The sequence below is a fragment of the Orcinus orca genome, chromosome 12, assembly GCF_937001465.1.
Source record: "Orcinus orca chromosome 12, mOrcOrc1.1, whole genome shotgun sequence".
In the NCBI taxonomy this organism is placed as follows: Eukaryota; Metazoa; Chordata; class Mammalia; order Artiodactyla; family Delphinidae; genus Orcinus; species Orcinus orca.
Window position 1 is genome coordinate 31,236,436 of NC_064570.1, and position 22,664 is coordinate 31,259,099.

Genomic DNA, 22,664 nt, shown 5'->3' on the forward strand with positions numbered 1-22,664 from the left:
TATCCCCAGAGTAAGACATTGTCATTGGGTAGAGCTCTTATATCTCATAGGTCACTGGTGAATGTTCTTTGGACAAGTTGGACCAGGTACCTAGTTCAGTCTAGAGGGGTAGATTCATAGGACTTTTTTTTTGGGGGGGGGTAGGTTTCCTTTTTATTTTCTGTGTCTACCCTTCTAATGTAAACTTCCTGAGACCATACGTGTCTTATTTATGGTTCTTTCCTCAATGTCTTAACATAGGAACTGATATATATTAGATACAGAATTAGTATATGTGGAGCTTTTTAGCCTGGCAAGCCCTTGTGGTCATCTGAGAGTTCATCGTTCTGTAACCTTCAGTATCTTTTCAATAGAAACTGGTTCTGTCAGACTTTATAAACATCCAAAGTGAAAAGTAGGTTCTTTTGAATATGCTATTACTTTATCTTAAAAGATCATTTCCTTGTTTAAGATTCATTTCAGATGCCGCAGTCTTGGTGAAGCTATGATATTTCTTCTTCTTTTTTTTTTTTTGGATAACTTTTTATTTAAAAATAAATTTAGGCTTATAGAGAAGTTGCGTACACCCAAAGCTATGACATTCCTCAGATGCTGTTACTGTTCCATGCTTGGTGTTCCTCCATGCACTTTGTACGTGCATCTTTCAGTACACGCCTCATAGTGTTGTTGCTTTTTTGTCTTCCCAGCCAGTCTCTGAGTTCATTGAGGGTGGAGACGCTGAATGGAAGCTTAAGTAATACATGTGTGTAGTTAAGATCTTATCAAGCATTTAAAATATCTATTTCCTGGAGAAGGGGAGGAGAGAATCATAGAGGGGCAGTCTGAGCATCTAGAAGATACTTTGGTGTTTGTTAGATGTGGGCTAATGAAAGACAGTTGGGAAGAGAATTCAGCTGTGATTGAGTGAGGCACTTGGTGTGGCACTTTTTTTTTTTTTTTGCGGTGTTTGGACCTCTAACTGTTGTGGCCTCTCCCATTGCGGAGCACAGGCTCTGGACGCGCAGGCTGAGCGGCCATGGCTCACGGGTCCAGCCGCTCCACGGCATGTGGGATCTTCCCGGACTGGGGCACGAACCCGTGTCCCCTGCATCGGCAGGTGGACTCTCAACCACTGCTCCACCAGGGAAGCCCTTGGTGTGGCACTTTGACATACACTCTCTTACTGGGTTAATTTGACCCTCACAGTGAGCTGTGAGAGAGCTGCAATCTCATCTTACGGTTAAGGAGACTAAGTGGTTCGCCCATGGTCACACTCGTCCAGTAATAGTAAACAGCTTACACAACGTCGAATGAGGGAGGGACTGAGTCTGACTGCAGCCCCATGCGGACGCGTCCTCCCTCTGCTGCCTAGCGGTACCAGCACCAGATTGCGATGGTGAGCTTTGCGGATGTTTTCATCTTTTAGGGGAATGCTGTCCATGAGAGCATGTTTCTGTTTTTGAAATGGAAACCAGTGAGAAAGTATGATTTATTAATAAAAATCGACTGTAAGCCAATGTCAGAATGTGTTTTGCTCTTTGAACTGAGGTATGTATGTATAGACGTAAGTTGTTTTGACTCTCCTTTTTACCCTAATTTCAAACAGCATTACAACCAAACAAAATAGCATGAATCTCCTTCGACGCTGTCATGTTTCTCCATGATTTCTACGGCGAATCAGTTTCAGTAGTTAGCTTATTTGAAAGTAGTTGTCGTTTAGTCAGAGGTTTCCTAGAAGTAATAAGTTTGTTTGGAAACTATATCTGATTAAAGGCCAACTTCTTATATAAGCGTCCATCGAGTTCTTAGTGTCTTTCTAAATAAGAAGATAATCTCTGCTTTATAGTAGATAGAATATCTTCTGTGACTCATTTCTACCTCATTATAAATGCATAGTGTGTGATGAACAAATAGATAGATGTGGCAAGAGCTGTAATAGTTTTCTCCCTTTGTTATCTTAGACAAGGACACTTCCTAATTACAAAGTAGGCACTGAAATTATAAGTATGGTCAGTCACTATGAGGCTGAGTAGGTAAATGTCACCTCATTTGAAATAAGTATGTCCCACAGAGTACACTGTAATATTGTATTTTTAGTAGATTCAACAAGCACCTATTATGCTGGGTATTCTACTCACTGGAGATTGAGGAGTGAACAATGTTGTTGAAATTAATGTCAGAGAAAGTGAAGTCTATCGTAGATTATTGATTACCTTTGAAATATTCTTTGCTGTTGTTTGCAACCAAATCTCCTCACATCTACTCCAGGCTCTTATGAAGAAGAGATAATGGATTTTACTGCACATTTAAGAAAGTAACAACCATGATATGAGTCACCTTCTCCTCATAAAGTTAATTTAAAATACCTCCAAACTCATTCTTAATTATTTAGATTAATCATTGCATGCAGACCAAGTAGTGAAATTCAGAACCTTTCATTTTAAAAGTTCAATACAAAATTTCAGGTAAGTGAAGTTAGTCATTTTTCCCGTTATAAAGCTCTCCAGCTTATAATAATAAGAGCCAGTATTGGTTAAACCCTTACTGTGTGCCACACTCTGTTCTAAGCTCTCATTATGTATTATAACTCATTGAGTACTTACCACATCCTGTGTGGTATATTCTGTTATCCCCATTTCACAGATGTACAAATTAAGGCAAATAGAAGTTAAGTGTCTTGCCCCGGTCACATAGATTATAAATAATGGAAAGGTATTTAAAACATTGGTATTTGGAATCCGGAGCCCAGTACTCTTATTTACTACAGTATTATTTGCATGTACTTAAATATGTGGACACATAAACACATATCTGTTTTACATGTACTGAGTCATGAATCTGTAGTGGTGTGGATAGCACATTTCTTGAAATGTTGAAATAATGTAATCTGTGTGGCATTCTCCCTTTTCCCTCTACTATTTAATGTAATTCTACCTTTTAATAAAAAAAAGTTACTATATAAAATGTTTGATAATAAAAGTTGCAGATTCTCCCTCACAGGTCCTTCAGGCATGGATTTCTTACCTGTGGTTTAACAAGAGGAGGAAGAAAAGATTAGAGGAGAGAAACACACTCTTGAATTGAGTTTCTGTGAAGACTTTATCTTTTGAAACCCCTTATCAGAGTTGTCCTGATTTGAAAATGAAATGTCTTTTATATCTTGTTCCATTTTTAAAGATGTTTGTGTGGGAAACATTCATTTTCACACACTGGATGAACTAACTAGTAGACATTTTGATAGTGTGAGGGCATTCGTCTTGAAGATGAACAAGTCTGCTGGCTTGTTCCTTTCTCACTCTCAGTCCAGGGGTTGCTTATATCCACGCAGGGCAGGGAGGCGTGTGTCTAACCTGACGTTGCAGTTGGGGGTTCCCAGGGCCACGCATCTCAGTTGGAGTCACCACTTTATGTTTTGCCATTGATTAAATAATGAGCTTTTCTTCTATGGCTGTCACAGGCTTTTGTATCTCTGTTGATAGCAGCTGCTTCAATTAAAAAAAAAATAAAACACAACAAAGCAAGGCAAAAATAGGTTAAATCCTTAGAGACAGCTGATTTATTGTCTCAGTCACTTTCCCTTATATTTTTAAGATTTGTTCTAAAGAGTGAATCATTCTTGAGAAAGAGTGTAGCTTGTATTGAAAAACATAATTTCTACTCTACAAATACCTTGGAACAAAAATCAAACCTAGGGGCTTCCCTGGTGGCGCAGTGGTTGAGAGTCCGCCTGCCGATGCAGGGGACACGGGTTCGTGCCCCGGTCCGGGAGGATCCCACATGCCGCAGAGCGGCTGGGCCCGTGAGCCATGGCCGCTGAGCCTGCGCGTCCGGAGCCTGCGCTCCGCAACGGGAGAGGCCACAACAGTGAGAGGCCCGCGTACCGCAAAAAAAAAAAAATCAAACCTAAGTGCTGATGGGATGAATCGTGTTAGGATACATTGAGGAATGGAGCTAAATGATTTTCCTGGGGAGAGTATACCTTGTAGACGTGACATGAGCCATCTTGAGGAACTGAGGGAGGCAGCTTGGACATATTTTTGAACTATTTGAAAACGAATAAGTGAACTCTTAGCATTTTACTTTTTTTAGTTTTTGAAATATTGACATGGAGTAACAGTAAAGCATAGAGGCTGATCGTGCTTCCGTTTTGGAATTTATGCTTTATGTGTGTGTTGGGGGAGTCTAAAGTGAAAAAGTTATGAATCACTTCGGTATTGTTATAGAAGAGGATTGGAATATAAATATTTCATATTAATTTATGCTAAATAATGTTATCTGATATGATGCCCTTGGTTTACAGTACTCACAGACTCATTAGTGCTTGAAAAGTAAAGATATTGTTCTTTTTCCTCAGAAACGTGCTAAGGGACAAGTGTTATTTGACAGAGTGTGTGAACATCTCAATCTCTTGGAGAAGGACTACTTTGGACTTGTGTTTCAGGAGAACCCTGAGCAGAAAGTAAGTGGAGTTATTTCAAGTTTGTTTATATCATCTTAGAAAAATACTGTGGGTAACCTGTGTAAAATTTAGCTTTCAAATAACATACTTTATGTTTTTACTATGACATATCTTATGTTCATGGGAGAAATTTGGAAAGATTGAAAACTTGTGTTTTCATGTATAACTTTTTGCTATTGTGTGTTTGTATGCTTTTCTACTTATATCGTAAGCAGACAGAATGGAATATCTTATACTACGTTAATTGTTAGAAACTGAAAGAACCGGTTTTAAAATTTTTATGTTGAATTTTTAGCTCTTGAATTCCCCTGTATGCTAGGAATTAAGCTTGTCTGAAAAGCAGGGAAGGAGGCATATTGGAAGAAATGTCACGGGAAACCCATTTGTACTTGTCTGGAGAGAGTGTTTGCCTTGCTGAACAGATTAGTGGTTGTGTGGGGTGAAGGTGTTCCTTGCCCTGTGGTGTGGGTTATTGGGGGCCAAAAGAAAGGCAGGGCCCCGCCTGACTCAGGTGGTAGAGTTGACCAGCCAGGACCCTGTGGAGATCTGCCTGGCACCGGGAGCGTGTTGAGATTGTTTCTGCTCCAGGAATTTCCCAAGTTACTACTAAGCAGGATCATCAGAGTGCTCTAATGCTTGATGCTAATTCCAGGGACCTTCAGGGCTTCTCCGTTTCATAAACATATTAAAGAGAGAAATATTTACCAGTTCTGGCAATTAACCAGACTTTAACCTCTCGCCTTGTGTCTTAGTCAGTTTGGGCTTTTGTAATAAAGTACCATAGACTGAGTGGCTTATAAACAGCACACATGTGTTTCTCATAGCTGGGGAGCCTAGGACGGTCAAAATCAAGGTGCCAGCCAATTCAGTGTCTGGTGAGGGCCCCCTTCCCGGCTCGTGGACAGGGCCTTCTCATGGTGTCCTCACATGGTGGAAGGAGGGTTGCACCCTAAAGTGAAGCCCTTTTAAGTCTGTTAGATGGTGGCTGTGGGCAGACGCACTGTGATCGTTCTGTCTGAGGATGCACAGGGCACTTGGTCACAGTGCACTTTCCAGCGCCTAACATTCACATCACAGTCAGTTGGTAGATGGATATAGGCTGTAAATTTTATTTGCCCGCATGCCATCATTATTTGTATTTATACATCCTGGTAATGAAATGTAGGGTACTAAGAGTGATAATTATATATAAATTAAATTTTCTCAACTTACTTAGTTTGAAACCTTTGATACCTAATTGGTGGTTTAATTCTACAATTAAACTAAAGACCATTAAATTGCATGCGGGCCTGCTGAATAGTGTGTGAGCGTTCTCATCAGAGCTCTGTTTAGAGCACTTTTCTTAGAAGTAATAACATAGTAGACATTCGACTAAATAAACTGGGTGCTCTTTTTAGACTTTAAATTACAAGGTAGTCTTGATAATGTTTGCAACCATGTGCCCTTCTGTTGGCCCTCAGAGCTGCAAAAGAGAAAGTGATGGAAATTTGGCTGTCATTACCCACTTTTTCTGCGATTACATTTTGGTACATTCACAGGAGCATTTAATCTTTTTAAAAAAGGAAGACCATCTAATATGTTGTAGAATATGTAGAATAACATGTTCTGTTAGTAGAAATAGGATATGCTATATTAAGACATACGGTATTTCTGGAACAGTAGATTTGCATGAGAAAGCGGTGCTTAGATAGAAGGATTCACTATTTTTTATTTTGCTGACTCTTATATGTCTAATACGTATCTTTCACCTGAATCTCAGACTCATATACTTCACTGCCTACTGGACACTACACTCAGTTGTCTTAAAGCAAACGCCTCATCTTCCTCTTAAACTTCATTTGTTCCCTGAAGAGTGAGGAGAGGTTCCTTCTACTTTTTATACAAGTTCTGTCTTTTCTACCTGCTAACATCCCTCTTCTGGTTCTGTTTGTGCACAGTTCTTGCTTTGGTTTAGGCTCCTGTCATCTCTTGCTTTGAGTATTTTATTAGACTCCTAACTGGTCTAACTGTCCAGTCTCAGGCCTCTGTGATCATTCTTCACCTTGCTGCTAGATTGAACTCTAGAGAAGGCATATCCCATCTTGGCACTCATTGGCTTTAAACCATTTAATGGATACAGTCTAACCCTCTTAGTGTGAATTACAGTCCTGGTCATGTGACTTGTGTCTACTTCTTTACCTCCATTTCTCAGTAACCTCTCACATACAGTCCGTATTGAACACACTCCAAATTTCTCTCCTAAGGGGAGCTTTGCCAGTCCGTACTATACCTGCTTGAACATACTATCCCTTACATTTGGAATATCCTTCTCATTTTTTTGGTATCTGAATGTCTACTCTTCCTTGAGATCCAACTTAGGTATCCTACTCTGTGAGATTTTCCTTGACTGTTTTCCATCACCATCCCTCCTGCCCCCAACTCAAGGATTGAGTTTACAGTTCAGTCATGTAGACATTTAGCACAAACCTTATTTGTTTATCAGTCTTTCTCTCCATTGCTCTAGGAACTTCTTGAGGGTAGAGGCCTTACCTTTTATCTGTGTAACATCTGTATATCTAGACATTATCAAATATTTTTAAAATACCACCTGTGTGCCATCTCACACCCATTAAGATGGCCACTATAAAAGAACAAAACAAAAACCCCAGAAAATAACAAATGTTGCCGAGGATGTGAAAAAATTGGAATCCCTATGCACTGGTGATGGGAAGTAGTATGGTGCAGCTATTAGGAAAACAGTATAGAGGTTACTCAAAAAATTATAAATAGAATTACCAAATGATCTAGCAATCTTACTTCTGGGTATATATCCAAAAGAATTGAAAGCAGGATCTTGAAGAGACATTTGCACACCTGTGTTCATTGCAGTATTACAATAGCCAAGAGATAGAAGCAACCCAAATGTTTCTTGATGGATGAATTGGATAAACGAAATGTGGCATATACAAGGTGTGGTGAATGGAATGTTATTGAGCCTTAAAGAAGGAAATCTTGGGCTTCCCTGGTGGTGCAGTGGTTGAGAGTCTGCCTGCTGATGCAGGGGACACGGGTTCGTGCCCCGGTCCGGGAAGATCCCACATGCCGCGGAGCGGCTGGGCCCGTGAGCCATGGCCGCTGAGCCTGCGTGTCCAGAGCCTGTGCTCCGCAACGGAAGAGGCCACAACAGTGAGAGGCCCGCAAAAGAAGGAAATCTTGTTCATCCTATAACATGGATGAACCTAGAGGATATTATATTGAGTGAAGTTAGTCACAAAAAGACAAGTACTGTATGAGTCCTTTATCTGAGGTATCCTTAGTCAAACCCATGGAAACAAAGTAAAATTGTGGTTGCCTGGGAGTGGGGGGAGGAGAAAATGGGAAGTTGTTGTTCAATAGGTATAGTTTGTTTTGCAAGATGAAGAAGTTCTAGAATCTGTTGCATAACAATGTGATATAGTTAGCGCTACTGAACTGTACACAAACAATTGGTTAAGAGGGTAAATTTTTATGTTACGTGTTTTTTACCACAATTAAAAAAAATACTACCTGTGTGCAAACCAGTGTACTTCTGCAACTCTAGCAGTAAATAATTAAGACACAGACCCTGCCTTCATGGATGTCCCCACTTAGTCCTAGTTGAGAAGACGGAGTAAAAAAACCTGAATTACACAGTTACTAAACTTTGATTACTGTTCTACAGGAAAGATTCAGGTTATTAACGGGGAAGACTTCTTAGGAGAGAAATGATGCTTAAAGAGAGATCTGAAGCGTGAGTGGGCTTTGGGCGAAGGGACATGGGAAGCACACACACAGGGCCCTGGGCAGGAATAGCTGACCGCTTGCTAAATGGAAAGACATCTGTTGTGGTTAATGGGGGGAGACTGGGTGTTGATAAGGGGTCAGATTATGCAGGGCTATCTAGGCTATATGTCTATATTTCAAGGCTTGGGAGATCTCCTTTATCCTAAGGAAAATGATTAGTCACTGATAGGCTGACACAGTGATGTAAGACAACCAGTCTTGCCTTTAAAAAGGTCTGAGAGAGGGAATATGAGCAGGTCTGCTCACCCAAAGCACAAAAGTAGCCTCAGTTGAGGTTGTGGTAGTGAAAGTAGACGAGCCCATGATTTAGGAGAGATGTGGATTGCTGTTGACCGTCCGGCTGAGACTGGAGATCATAGAACTGTGATGGCAGCAGAATACATTGTTGTGTGCTTCTCTAATTGCTCTCTGCACCCTGGGCATAACAGTGGAGAAGTGGGGTATTAAAGGGGAGTTGGTTATGTTCACGGGGGTTATGGTTAAGAGGGCAAAAGATTGAGAAAACTGGAGATCCTGATGCACAAGTTATCAAGCTGATTATTCATAGGATCACAGGAACATAACTGAAGCTGAAATGGGCTGATAGGCTGGGTGAAAATGGCTGGGACCAAGGGATGAAAGTCCAAAGAAGTCGACAGGCAGGTACAGTGAGAATAACTGGCTAGAAGACTTAGAAGAGGAAATGATTGCATCTGAGAATGGAACAGTGACATCTAATGAGGTGGAGAACTCTGTGTGGTGACATGACTGAGTGTTCAGCTATGAAAAGGGATGGCTGAGGTCAAGGAGAGGCTAAGGTCATTAGGGCAGAGACTATTAAGATAAGGTTAAGTTTGGAGGGGTTCTCCATAAGGTTCTCATTGACAAAAAAGCTAATACTAAACAGGGAACTCATAATTCCTTATTTTACTCTGTAGTTTCTCTTACAAAATTCGAGATGAAAATGCTCAGAAAATTAGGCACACACTTTGTTATCTAGGCTTTAACTATAGAACAGTGGGAGAATAAACAGCAGGGTGTCCTTTCTGAAATACTCACTTTTCAGGAAATCAGTGCTCACGTGTGATTGGCAATATATTTAATCATTCATATATAATCTGATTTGCCTTTGTAACTTTTGTGTTGTATATATTTTGTTTTATTCCTTCTTGCTTATGTAGACAAAATCCAGTCCTCAAGATGTCTGGGCTAAAGAACTCTTATTTTTCAAATATAGATTTGTATCGTGTCCTTTTTTTTCCATAGAAAATTACTACTATTGCACCAACTCAGCTCATGCAATTTCAATAGGATACTATAGGAAATAGGAATTTAAACTGCTTTTTAAAATGCTGAATATTATCTGTATTTATGGATGTTTTCAGTCACTGATCATTTCAAGATATTATAATGTAAAACCATGGTTATTTGTATGAAAATTTTCCATGGAAAGGAATATCTCATCTTATTTTAGTGTAGTGCTGTGTCTCTCATGGTTGGAAGCCTTCCACTTTACTCTTGAGTATGAACATCTATCATTATTAGTGTTAGAACTTTTTAATGTCTGTAGAGAACTCATGTAAACTTTACTGTGGAAAATTTTGTTAGAAATATGTGAAATCAAGCAACCTGTTTTTCTTTTATACACAGAATTCCCAGTCCATGTAGTTCTTGTATTCATGTCTAAATGGAACCATCATTAAGGATTTTGGACTATCTTTAAAGGGAAAATATTGTCTTGAATTTTTGATGTTAACAGAGTTTGGCATCTGGCCCAGGGATTTTAATGTCATTTTGCTTCAAGTCATATTGAAAGGGGAGCTTGTTTGAAGTGTAGTTGATATCCACAGCTAACTTTATGAAAATTGGTTAACGCATTTCTCTGATGGCCAGACCATTTCCTCCCCCAGAAACTAGAATTAAAAACTCTTGTATTAAACTGTTTGTCACATATAAACTATTCTTTAATAAAATTCTATATCCAATCCAGTTACACCTTATAATACCGCAGACAGGTGTTGGAATCATGTTCTCCCAGATGCATAGTGAACGTTTCAATGTAACAGAAGGCCTGTAAGGTTTCTGCTAACACCAACGTGATGGCAGTGTTCTTAGACTTAATTTAGACAGAGGTATAATAAAGGGCATCTGCTTCAGTGCTATAAATTTTTTTTTTTTTTTGCGGTACACTGGCCTCTCACTGTTGTGGCCTCTCCCGTTGCGGAGCACAGGCTCTGGATGCGCAGGCTCAGCGGCCATGGCTCACAGGCCCAGCCGCTCCGCGGCACGTGGGATCCTCCCGGACCGGGGCACAAACCCACGTCCCCTGCATCGGCAGGCGGACTCTCAACCACTGCGCCACAAGGGAAGCCCCAGTGCTATAAATTCTTAAAGGAAAATGCAGATTTTAGACAAAATTATTCTTTACTTTTAACATTTGGTAATAGGGTGTGTGTTGGATTAAGTTTATTTTCTCTCACCTGGCAAAATTGACAAGCACCAATTTTGAAGGCATGGCTAGGCATTTTAAAAACTTCTTACTCTGGGGTCTTAGCATCTACCCTGAAGGAGAATTAGGTGAGATAGATATTTTGGGGAGGGAGGGAATTAAAAGATAGATTTTGTGACTGTATCTTGAGTTGTTTTCTAAATCCAGTGTGGTCAGTGGCCCAAGACAGGCAGCTGGCTGCATGTTCAGACTGCTGATGAGGTGCTGCTTGTGGATGGGCCTGAGCGCTCATGTCTGCCAGGTGAAAGTGTTTAGCACTTCTGTGGAGTAAAGACTGTGGGTCCTGACATTATTTGATACAGCTGTTCAGTGTGATGGGGAGGAAGCAGTCACCTGCTCGGGCTTTCTGCAGGAGGCCGTCAACAATTAGAATATTTAACCAGTGAAGACTGGAGGTCTTCCTGACAAGCCAGTTGAAGGACTTGAAAAACGTCTCTCTACATTTGACTTCCATTAAAGACAGGAATTTCTGCACACACAAAAAATCTCTGGTTCTACTACTCAAATGGTGGCCGGGCCCAGCAGCGTTGTCACCACTCAGAAGCTTGTTAACAGTGAGGAATTCCAGGTCCTCACGGGTGGCAGGAGTGTTCTGGTACTCATAGCCTCTTACGTGGGAGTGAGGCTCTTTGCAGTCAGCCTGGACATTTGGACCATAGTCTCTGAGGTTTTTTCTAACACCAACATCCTATGAATATAAATACAGTGATTCATAATCAAACTGTTATATTTTTCTAGATGTTTCTGTTGTTGGAAGATAATTGAGAATCACCTTTATTTAACACTTTCTGAGAACCAGTATTGAAAATATTATAGGGAAATGCCAGAAGACTTGGTGTTAACCAGGACTGTTCCGCTCTCAGGTTTTCAGTGGGTAAGAGAGCAGAATTAAGGAGCTTCTCTAATTAACTGAGAGAAAGGCTTAAGTGTGAAAAAAAAAATGTATAGCTATTTGCTGCTTAGTTAAAAATTTTTTCTCTAACCTTCCAAGGCAGGTTTTTGGTTTTAACTTTTTCTTTGTGCCTAGATTCCTTTGACAGTCTAGTGAATTCTGTGGGCTGCTTCTCAGAACAGTGTTTGAAATGTATGATTATTAAAAAACAGGACTATAAAGGAAGCCAATAAATAACATTCTCAACATATTAATTTAAAAAATTGGGATAAATTCATCATCAATAGCTAATCCCTACTGTGATTTCAAAAATACCGATTAGTATAAATGATATTTTAAGATCTGCAGCTACTCTCATGTGCTGTGGAAATAGTTTTGATTCCTGTGAGTGACAAAGCTAAAGGCACTGCTGATACTAGCCAGGTTTTTTTTGTTTTTCCCCCTACATTCATAATTAATAGTAATGCTAAATTTCAGCTAAAGGTTAATGAAGATAAAGAGGTGACATTTTTTCCCCCCAACTGATTCACAGACTCTTGATTTCATGTTCTAAGGTGATTTAATAACACTGACATTCCAGGACCACATTTTAATTTTAATTTACTTTTGTTGGAAGCCTGTGATAGGATTCTTTAAGGAGAAGGGGTCTGATTTTTAATCTCATCTGGCCCATGACTACCGTGAGCGTAGTTTTTGAATCCAGAGTCTGATTTATTAACTTTTTGTGGGTAGAAGTAGTCACATAAATATTAACTTCCTTAATGTATATAATGTATCTCCTTTGGAAATAAAAAATTATGTGAAGAAGGGATATATACTGAAAGGTGATAGAACAATTTAATTTTATGATTACCTAAAAACATCTACCATTAAAGGCACTAGATAAAGTCCATTGCATGTGTACTTACTCCTCAGGAAGCGTTTGAATGAATGTTTGAAGAGAACAACCCCATGGGGTAGATGATATGATCTTCATCTTGAGGGTGAGGAAACCGAGGCTTAAAGAAGACAAGGAATGAGCCCAAGGTCACAGAGTCGGTGGAAAGCCAGAATTTGACTCCATGTAGTTCTGATTCCAAAGTCTATGTATGTGGCAGCCAAATCTTTAAAAAATGGGAATGGTGCGCTCTAAGCTGTCATGGTGTGTGTGAGTGTGTGCACTTACGTCATTCCCTGATGGCTTTTTCCACCTTTTTGTGTCTGCTTGATCCACCCAGCACTCCTCAAGTGTCAGAACCAAGAAATTCATTTTTATTACTTATCTGTTAAAAAGTTTTATGTCTACTATTTACTTATAATTGATAATGCGGATAATAGACTGATATTTCTTTTAAAAGTCATGTTAAGGCATTTTTGGTTTTTTTACTTAGGAATTTATGACCCTAGGCAATAAAATTGTATCCCACTCATGATCTGAGTGCTCATTGGAGCTAATTATTCAAATAAAAATAAACCTAAGACAAATACTATAACCTGGGGTCTTTTAAATTGATCATAGCATGGGAAGGGAGGAGACAAGCAGTGGGCCACCAGCCAACAGGTATTAATTTAGTACTTACACTGGTTGCCTAGAACTGCCAAGTCCTGTGAAGGACGCAGGGAATAATGGTCTATCCTGGCCTTGCAAAGACCTCCTTACTCCTGGGTGGGAATGGAGTTCACAGTGTGGAAGTGGGTGTGGTTAGCAGATGGGTACCAAAGGGCAAACCAGGTCGGTGGATGCAACAAATCCTCTCTGCTGCCGCTGTTTGATCATATCAGGTAAACTCTGCCCGCTCAGTTTTTGGATGGGCTCTGAAATAAAGAGAATAAGCCGCTTTGGTCTTGATATTGTGCCTGGCAATGTCGTGGAAAGTGGCCCGAGAATGACAGCAAGTCTGAATGTGGTTGGCTGGTGCACAGAAACTTATTACTCATACTCCTGGGTCTGCAGAGCCAGATTGACTCTCTGCATGCTGTGCAGAAACTGTCAGGTGACTTGTATGAGGCTTTGGTGCTTCATGTGAGAATGGACAGTGCCGGGTGGCTGGGACACAGGGTTACTTCTTGGGGTTACAGAAGATGCTGCTGCTTCCACCCTCTTACTCGGAGAACAGAGAGGTCTTTTTTATTTTTTATTTTTTTTTGCTGTTCTGTGAGAGACCTCGATACCAATTGTCACACAGTGAAACTGGGGATTTGGAAGGGGTGTGTCTAGGCCTTTAATAAGACCAGTAGTTTCTCCTCCCCTCTCTTCTTTCTTCTGTGCTTATGTTCTGAGGGATATTTTTCCTTTTCAGTTTGGCATGAGTTGTGTCTGATTCAGTTTTTCTTACTGTGGTTGTTACATCCTTGGACGAAATACCAAAACGCTTTTGACTCTCCGTCCCTCTCCCCCAGCCACTCCCCTGTCTGGGCCAGAGGCTGAATGATGTGTTTTTCTCATTCTTGTGCCTCATGATAGCCCGCCATTTGGGAGCCAGCTGTTGCATGGACAGCTGCTGCAGGGCCGGGAGGCTGAATGCCAGGCTCTCTTCTCGGGGGAGAATTAGAGCTGCTCCTTGACACAGCCCTGGAGGTACCGTGAGAGGGTCCCATTGGCCCTTCACATCAGTGGGCCATGCAGCTGGGCCACCAGTGCTATGAAACTTAGACCAAGCTCTGGTAACTCTTTGTTGAGAGGGTTGAATATAACCAGTGTTAGAACAGAGCCATGCACACCTTGGATCCTTGCTGCCCTCAGTATAAGCCCTGAATGGTATAGTAAGACCCGTGGGGGTCTGTGTAGCTTTGCTTTCAAAGCATCCTGTTGTTACTGTTTCTTAATAGTGTGTAAGTTAATGTTCTGTTGTACCCATTCAACATATTGTTAAGATAGTAGGTTATAATTTTCTATGTAGCAGTGAACATTTTAATTGTTTGCTTTATGTATCTGAATAAAATTCTGTTTAAACACAGATGTTATAATACATGATTTGGGATGCTTTTAGAATGAGTGAAACTTATTCTGAAGCCAGTTATTTGAGTCAGTTTAATATATCTCAAAAATGTAATTGTTCTATTGGTGAAGATAAAGTGAACTTTAATAATGACTTGAGGATAAGGTAGAGGTATAAAAAAAACCCATATATATAGCATATACATAAAACAAACACACATATGCAAATTTTTTTTATTGGATACATCTTTTGCCTGTAGCTTTAAAAAACAAATATTTAATGTCCTTAGAGGGTTTGAACCTAGTAGTTCAAATTTTTTTTTTTTTTTTTTTTGTGGTACGCGGGCCTCTCACTGTTGTGGCCTCTCCCATTGTGGAGCACAGGCTCCGGACGCGCAGGCTCAGCAGCCATGGCTCACGGGCCCAGCCGCTCCGCGACATGTGGGATCTTCCCGGACCGGGGCACGAACCCGTGTCCCCTGCGTCAGCAGGCAGACTCTCAACCACTGCGCCACCAGGGGAAGCCCTAGTAGTTCAAATTTGATCTTTTTTGCTTTAAGATATTGTAGTGGTTTCCTAGAATCTTTTTTAACTTTCTCAAAGGGTGGAAATAAAGGAAAAGTGAAAGGGAGTTCCTTATGATTGACTTTCAACTTGGAATGAAGTTTTAAAAGGATGTTTAGATCTTCCAGGAAGGAAAATACTGGCTGCAATCTGACAGTACTTCTCCATGGCGTTGTACAGTTGCAGGCAGAAACAGAGTTTAAGGAGGAATTGGCTTTAGGAGTTGAGATAATTGTGTTTGATTGGGGTATGTGTACTTTTAACCAATAGTTTCCAATTCACATTTTATCCATGAATAAGAGCCAATGATTGTCCTTGACTGAGCTCTCATTTCAGTGTCCACAGGGGCTCTTTGCTGGCAGTACTACTATAGAATAAAGACTAGACGTAGATGTATTATGTCTCGTCATTTGGGTAGATGTTTGATTTCACATCCAGGAAAATGAGGCCCAAGAGACCCACCTTAAAGTGTTTTAATATTTTATTTATAACACACACAAACACGCATTCAAAAACAAATCAGTACTGAGCCCAGTGGAATGCTAGTAGCTCTTTGCGTAGGACTTTGTTAAAATGTTTACACTTAAATAAGTATGTGAACTGTAAACTGTTCCATTTTGGACTCTGGACTACTTCTTATGGGTTAATTAACCTTTTTTTTCACCCCCTGCAGAACTGGCTAGATCCCGCAAAAGAAATGAAGAGACAGCTGCGAAGTGAGTATTAAATCATCATACTTTGAAGTTATCAAGTTAATCTTTACATCTGTGTTTTTCTATCTTTACTAAAATTCACCGGAATGTAAACTAGAATAAGATAGTGATAGAACCATCAGCTCTGTTTTGCATTCATATCATATAGGAAGTTGAGACTCAACAATATTTCTGTAGAATCATGACTGTTTATTTTGGTCATGGCTTAGGGACTCCTGGTCAAGAGGTTGTAGACAACTCTTCTTAAATAGTCCCTCACAGTGTCTACCACTGTGAAGCAACACCTGATCTTTGTCTCTGGGGGAAAGTATGAGAAGCTGCTTTTCTGTAACTTTCCCTTTTTATATGAAATGTACCCAAGAGAGCCCTATTACTCTTGCTTTGTCTACTTGATTTTGGCTGTGTGTCCAGTTAGTTTAATTAGTAAGCATGCCTCTGGCTCCAGAGGCATATGGACGCACTGCTGCTGGATGTCCTGGAGTGAGGGTTTGAGGAGTGAAGGGATTGCAAAATGATCCTTGGAGTCCTCTGAGGTGTTTGCCTTCTCTCCTTTGGCCACTTTTTGTGCTCTGAGTCTGGGTTTGTTCTTAGTTCTGTTTGTCCCTTTCTTCCATTTCCCCATTTGTTCTTACTGTTGTCTCCCTAAGTGACTTATGTGTCCCACTCTATCTAACCAGCTTCAGTTCCCTCCTGTGGCTGGTTTTGTGATATCTGCATCACGAATCATTATCACCTCAGAACAACCTCTGATAGGGGATCTGGCTACTTAAATTACTGCAGGGTCTGTGAATGACTTAAGCAGAAAAGGGAGGGAGCCACAAACAGCTGGACTGTTCAGACAAGAGAACAAAATTCTCACCAGCCCTTTGGACGGTGGGCCCCAGAGCTGGCCAGGGAGAAGCTGTCCAGGGAGCAGGATGCTCTCTGCGCTGTTGGTTTCATTTCCCTACTTATTTATTATTCCCAGCTTATTTATTCCCAACGTTAAAACACTGGAACACATCTATGCTTTTCCCTTCGGTTCCTTTCTGTCTACCTTCCGTCTCATTTTTAATTCTCCACATTTTCTTTATTTCTCTTTCTTTCTCTCTCAGATTATTAATAATTTTGGGAGTTTTCCTATCATTTCTTTCCTTCTCTACTCTCCTTTTTTTTTTTTCTTTTTTACTGAGTGTATACCTTATTTTTCCCTATTTCCTCTCCTTGTAGACTCATCTTTCTTTTCATTTTTAAAATATCTTTGATTAGAGTGACCTTCCTGATTTGCCCAGGACTGTGAGGATGTGGGACTTTCAGTGCTAACTGGGGTGGTTGGTCACCCTATCTTTTAACTGTTATCCCTGGCTTTCCATCCTTCCCTCCCTCCCTCACCCCTCTGCCCTGCATTTATTATCTTGGTGTTTCATCCATTCATGTTTGCTTCATAATAGAAAAGGGGGAAAGTAGTGAAAAGGAGTAATTAGAGATACATTATGCTTATATTATGGAAGAAACTGTACCAGAAAGCTTCGGAACTTTTTCTAGTCCCTTCTGCGGTTGTTAAAGCTCTGCGAAGCGCATGAATTCAAAAAGGTACGGATGCTTGGTTCTTTCTGTTTCTCTGAAACCCTACTTGCCAAGTGACCCAAACCATGGACGGAACAGGATAACCTGTGAAGCATGATTGATGTTCCATTGAATTTGTTTCCTATAGTTTTGCTTTGGCTTTTGTTGCATTATGTTTGTGTGCTTCTCACTTCAGAGTCATGGAGCTATCCTAACTTTTGGAAGGCAAGACTCTTTCTTGCTGATTATGAATCACAGTCTTACGTTTTGATTATTTGTGAAGTTTTCTTTTTAGAGTTATTTCAGGACTTTTGCCCTTGTGGTTTGGCAAGAGGAATAACAGCAACACAGGATTTGGCATTTTCAAACTATTGGAACTAGTTCCCTAAATGGAATCCTGTACCGTCCTGATCATGAAAGTAGGCTGAGGAAACGAAGTTTTAGCTGTTGCATTTTACCTCTGCCTTTCTGCTTGTGTTACAATGGATGAAAGAACTGTTTGTTCTGTCTTAGCCCAACCTCTGCAGTGATTTATTGTCATTCAGTTAACAGAGGTAAACATTAATCTTTTTTGAGTTACGTTTGACAACTGACAGCCTATCAGTTTCTGTGTAAAAGTTGCCTAAAAATCTTTATTTTCTCAAATGTACACAAATAAGACTATATAGATATATAAGGCTATATATCTTAGGCTTGCCTGTATTAATATATAAACAATCCATAGCTAGATAGACTGTTTATATAGCTAGGTAAAAATGATAATACATAACTAAATAAAAAGTTTAGCATTATCAGTACAACTTTATCAACTTTAGAATTGGAAATAGAACCTGAAATATGTGTTCTATTAGAAACTTATCCCTGTTGTCGTATCCAGGTAAGCACGTGCTGGTGTTAATACCTAGGAAGCAAATAAATAAAGATCCTTTAAGAAGTGATATGATAATCCTGTGATGACTTTGCTTAATTATGGGTTAGTAATTACCTTGAAGAAGTACATATGCATCACAGCCACCCTGGTGCTACTGGCCAAGAAATGGCATGTCTCTTAATACTCGGGAAAGTTCTGTATCTTTTTCATGGTGTTTTAAATGTATAGCGGGAACTTAAATCTGTTTATTAAATTTGGTGGGTTTGTGTTATTAGTAGAAGAATGATGTATTGAGCCCAAATCCAGCAAGAGTTCTGTGTATTCACAGTAGCTATTCAATAACTCTTCATTGACTTCTGAGTAGGAGAAAAGTTAGCGTGTCTACGGTGAGAAAAGAACAAAATGATCCATTGAGCAAGAGAATGGGATTCAAGAAATTTTTCTTCAACTCCCTAAATGAAAGCAACTGTGATGAGGCCTTCAAATATGTGTGAAATGAAATAACACACACACACACACACACAGTTTTTATGTTTTTATTTGGAAATACCATGAACTTTGAGTATAACTCTGAATTCAGACTATTGGAATTATTTTGATCCCTTTACGAAAATAATACCTGCCCTGTGGGATCTTCCCGGACCGGGGCACGAACCACTGTTCCCTGCATCGGCAGGCGGACTTTCAATCACTGTGCCACCAGGGAAGCCCATCATTTCTTGAATAGTTATAGTGATCATTTGATCATTACTCCTCTTCCCCCAACAATATAGAAATCCTAAATTGCTTTTTTTAAAAAAATATATATTTTATTTATTTATTTTATTTTTGGCTGTGTTGGGTCTTTGTTGCTGAGTGCGGGCTTTTCTCTAGTTGCAGCGGGCAGAGGCTACTCTTCATTGCGGTGCACGGGCTTCTCATTGTAGTGGCTTCTCTTGTTGCGGAGCATGGGTTCTAAGCACGCGGGCTTCAGTAGTTGTGGCGCATGGGCTCAGTAGTTGTGGCGCATGGGCTCTAGAGCGCAGGCTCAGTAGTTGTGGCACACGGGCTTAGTTGCTCCGCGGCTTGTGGGATCTTCCTGGACCAGGGCTCAAACCCGTGTCCCCTGCATTGGCAGGCAGACTCTTAATCACTGCACCACCAGGGAAGCCCTCTTTTTTGGTTGTTTTTAAAGTGTGGAGAATATTTGGCATCTAGAGATCCTATGGTTAAAAAATCTTATCTCAGAACTATTACATGAAGTTTATATTAAAATGTTTGCATACTAGATCACCATATAAAACATTTGTTGACATACCAGTAAATGTTTATAAAAAAGTGAACCTATTATTCTTTGATGATGGGTTATTTATGGAATTGATTTTTACTTTATTTTTCACTTCATTTTTGTTTTGTAAATGATATTTTCTTTAAATTAAAAAAATTCTCTAAATTGATTTATAGCAGGACTGATCTATACTATTTGAACATTGACCTTTAAGTTTTATCAGTATAAATGGTGATTGTGTTGGTTGCATAAATAATCATGATCTTTAATAATTACAGATCTTCCTTGGCTCTTCAGCTTTAATGTGAAGTTTTATCCTCCTGATCCTTCTCAGTTGACTGAAGATATCACCAGGTACTTTACATTTATACTAAAAATGATTTTTTTTTTTTTTTTGCGGTACGCGGGCCTCTCCTGTTGCGGAGCACAGGCTCCGGACGCACAGGCTCAGTGGCCATGGCTCACGGGCCCAGCTGCTCCACGGCATGTGGGATCTTCCCAGACCGGGGCACGAACCCGTGTCCCCTGCATCGGCAGGCGGACTCCCAACTACTGCGCCACCAGGGAAGCCCCTAAAAATGATTCTTTACTTACAGCTCTCATTTATTTCAGTGTCCTGGGGGGGAATGATGGTAATTTTAGGATTAAAACCAAAACATTTTTTCTTAAGCTGAGTTTTAGAAGTTTCCTTGGAAGTGGATATTCCAAAATAGTTTGAAATGTTTCTGGTTTCAGAAATTTTATTCACTTTTCTTGAACTTCCCATTTATATTGAAGTAATGGAATATTTTTTAAAAATTGCGGCAGGGACTTCCCTGGTGGTTCAGTGGTTAAGACTCCGTGCTCCCAATGCAGGGGGCCCGGGTTCTGTCCCAGGTCAGGGAACTAGATCCCGCATGCCGCAACTAAGACCTGGCGCAGCCAAATAAATAAATAAATAATTTAAAAAAATGCAGCAACTTTGTTTCCTATGTTATACTTTCAAAAATCACTGGTATTTAATATTTCAGATTTTCATACTAAGATAGTTTTTATCGTGTAACCCATATGTGCCTGTGTACTAATCTCAGCTTACAAACGTTACATAAAGGTAGAAAAATGAAAAACTTTTTAAAAGTTAATTTTTGGAAGTCTCTTGAACTGTAATTTTTACACACACACACACCTGCTCCCCAGGATAAAAAATTAATAAGGTAGGCTTTCTTATGTAAGAGTCAGTAGCTGTTTCATTTCCATCTCCTCTGAGATTATCTGGACAATACCGACACATGCTTAAATTGCAAATAAAAGTTTCAGTTTAGGAGCAAGAGAGCATTTACTGATTTTGAGAGTGACTAATGGGATGGGAACAAGGAACATTTAGAGTCCACGAGTACCTTGATATCTTAGCCCTATTTAAACTGGGTATCAGCGATTGGAATTCTTAGCTCTGGTAAGAGTAGGTCTATAGAGTGATTTGTATATATTTTTAAAAGATTATTTACCTGGCCAAGGAAAACTGCATTCTGTATATATACTTTTGGAAAATTACAGGGTGTTAGCTAAAGACTCTGTTTTTGATTCCGGTGGTTCCTGTGTCCTTGACGTTTTCTGCTAGGCCAGTTTTGTCATCAGATGTGAAGTTGGGTAGATATTTAAGCAAGTGCGTGATATCCATGTGAACTAGGAATAATGGAGATTTTTTCCCAAGATTGGATAAATGACAGGCCTTACCCCCCCGCCCCCGCCCTTTACTGGTTATTGCTGAATAAGGATTTACTGATACTAATTAAGTTTTGATTGAATTAGCTTCAGCTAGTAAATAATAAATAGCAGCTTTTGTAACTACGCAGTGAGCTGCTTAGAGCATGAAACTTGACAGGTTGCCGTGCGTAGGATACGCACGTAGGCCTCACTGCGGGAGGGCCTTTGAACAGTGCACATAACTGGGGCTTTGTGACCCAGCGCCCTCTTTGTACATACATTCCTCCTTGCAGTGATTCGTTTGGGGATGATAATCCTTTGGTGATTGCAACTTTATAGCATCGGTAAAGTGCTTTGGTTTTCTTTTTAGAGGGACTTTGAACAGTCTCCCTGCGCGTTTGGGGAAGAATGAAATAGTAGTCTAGTGAGCTAACTAAAAACCTGAGACCAGCCTGTAGCTTTGCAGCCTAAATATTACGATTGAAATCTTCACTATGACTTGAGTGAACATCTAGAAGGTGGGATAGGCTTTTGAGGAGGGCAAGAACACAGTTCAGAATTATGTCTGAAGAATCATCTGTCCTGCCGTATGAAGGAGATGGACTTGGGAAATTCAGGAGGCTGTTGTGGCTTTTTGAAGTTTTTGGGCCGTAGCCACAGGCTTTAAAACAGAAGAAAGGATCAATGTGAAAAGTAGATATACTAATATGAGGAGGAGCAAGAAGATTTTAGTAATAGATGGAATCTTTGTGTTTAGGTCTTAACAGTGCTGTAAAATGTGGAGAACTAGTGATATTCTTGATTAGACCTAGAGAATTTGAGGATAACGTGGAATCGTAGTTTAAAATTTAGTTTGCTAAAATAAAGCAGTGATGCTCATGTTGTTCTAGGGGTCAAGGAAACACATAATTCTCCTTGGAAAGAGAGCTACTGCAGTGCTTAAAAATACTCAGACTGTAGTGGTAGTGAGATGAGTTTCATTCTTAGAAAATTCTGGCGCACTCGTCATGTGGCAAGTACTTTGCTAATAACTGTGGGCTTATGATGATGATAAACAGAATCCCTGCCCTGCCTGACAGGAGATTTGGGTGGTAATACAGGTGTAACTGGGGGATGGCTGATGCCATGTTCTGGGACATGCTCTCTGATGCAACAGCAAGAGCCCTGGACCGCAGGCAGCGTGCCCCTTTGAACATGGTGGAGGTAGAGGCAAAAGGAGGGCAGAGCCATGACAACCACGCCAGGCAAAAGCATCCACAGGAAGAAGCCACCAGCTAACAGGAATGGCAGTCTCTTCAAGAAGGGGGGAGGGCGCTGCCATTCTCTTGGGAGGAGTCAGTGGTAACCTTAGCAAGTGGTTCAATTCACGACTAGAAATTAGGTTTTCAAATGTTAACAAAAGGAGTTGATGGGGGACCCCCCCAACCCTCATAAAATATGAGTAACGTGTCTTTGCACGTTATTTAATAAAAGCCAGAATCTTTT

At 40.2% G+C, this 22,664-nt stretch overlaps 1 protein-coding gene and 1 long non-coding RNA gene across 28 annotated transcripts in view; one reads left to right on the top strand and one right to left on the bottom strand.

Annotated features, from left to right (window-relative positions):
- LOC125960740 (uncharacterized) overlaps positions 1-20,069 on the bottom strand; it is a 144,143-nt gene extending 124,074 nt beyond the window's left edge. The window contains exon 1 of the long non-coding RNA XR_007470726.1: positions 20,013-20,069. This is a non-coding gene — a long non-coding RNA (uncharacterized LOC125960740). The remainder of the gene's footprint in view (positions 1-20,012) is intronic.
- Positions 1-22,664, top strand: part of EPB41L2 (erythrocyte membrane protein band 4.1 like 2) — a 266,005-nt gene that overhangs the window by 130,064 nt on the left and 113,277 nt on the right. For 26 of the 27 annotated variants that reach the window (XR_007470721.1, XM_033407295.2, XM_033407235.2 and 23 more), the window contains 3 exons: positions 4,334-4,438; positions 15,774-15,816; positions 19,775-19,850. Coding sequence is in view for 26 of the 27 variants with exons in the window: in XM_033407295.2 (XP_033263186.1) it covers positions 4,334-4,438; positions 15,774-15,816; positions 19,775-19,850 (224 nt within the window). In the remaining variant the exon portion in view is untranslated. Of the gene's footprint in view, positions 1-4,332; positions 4,439-15,773; positions 15,817-19,774; positions 19,851-22,664 lie in introns of those variants that run through there. The other variant, XM_049695677.1, reaches the window with a different exon arrangement.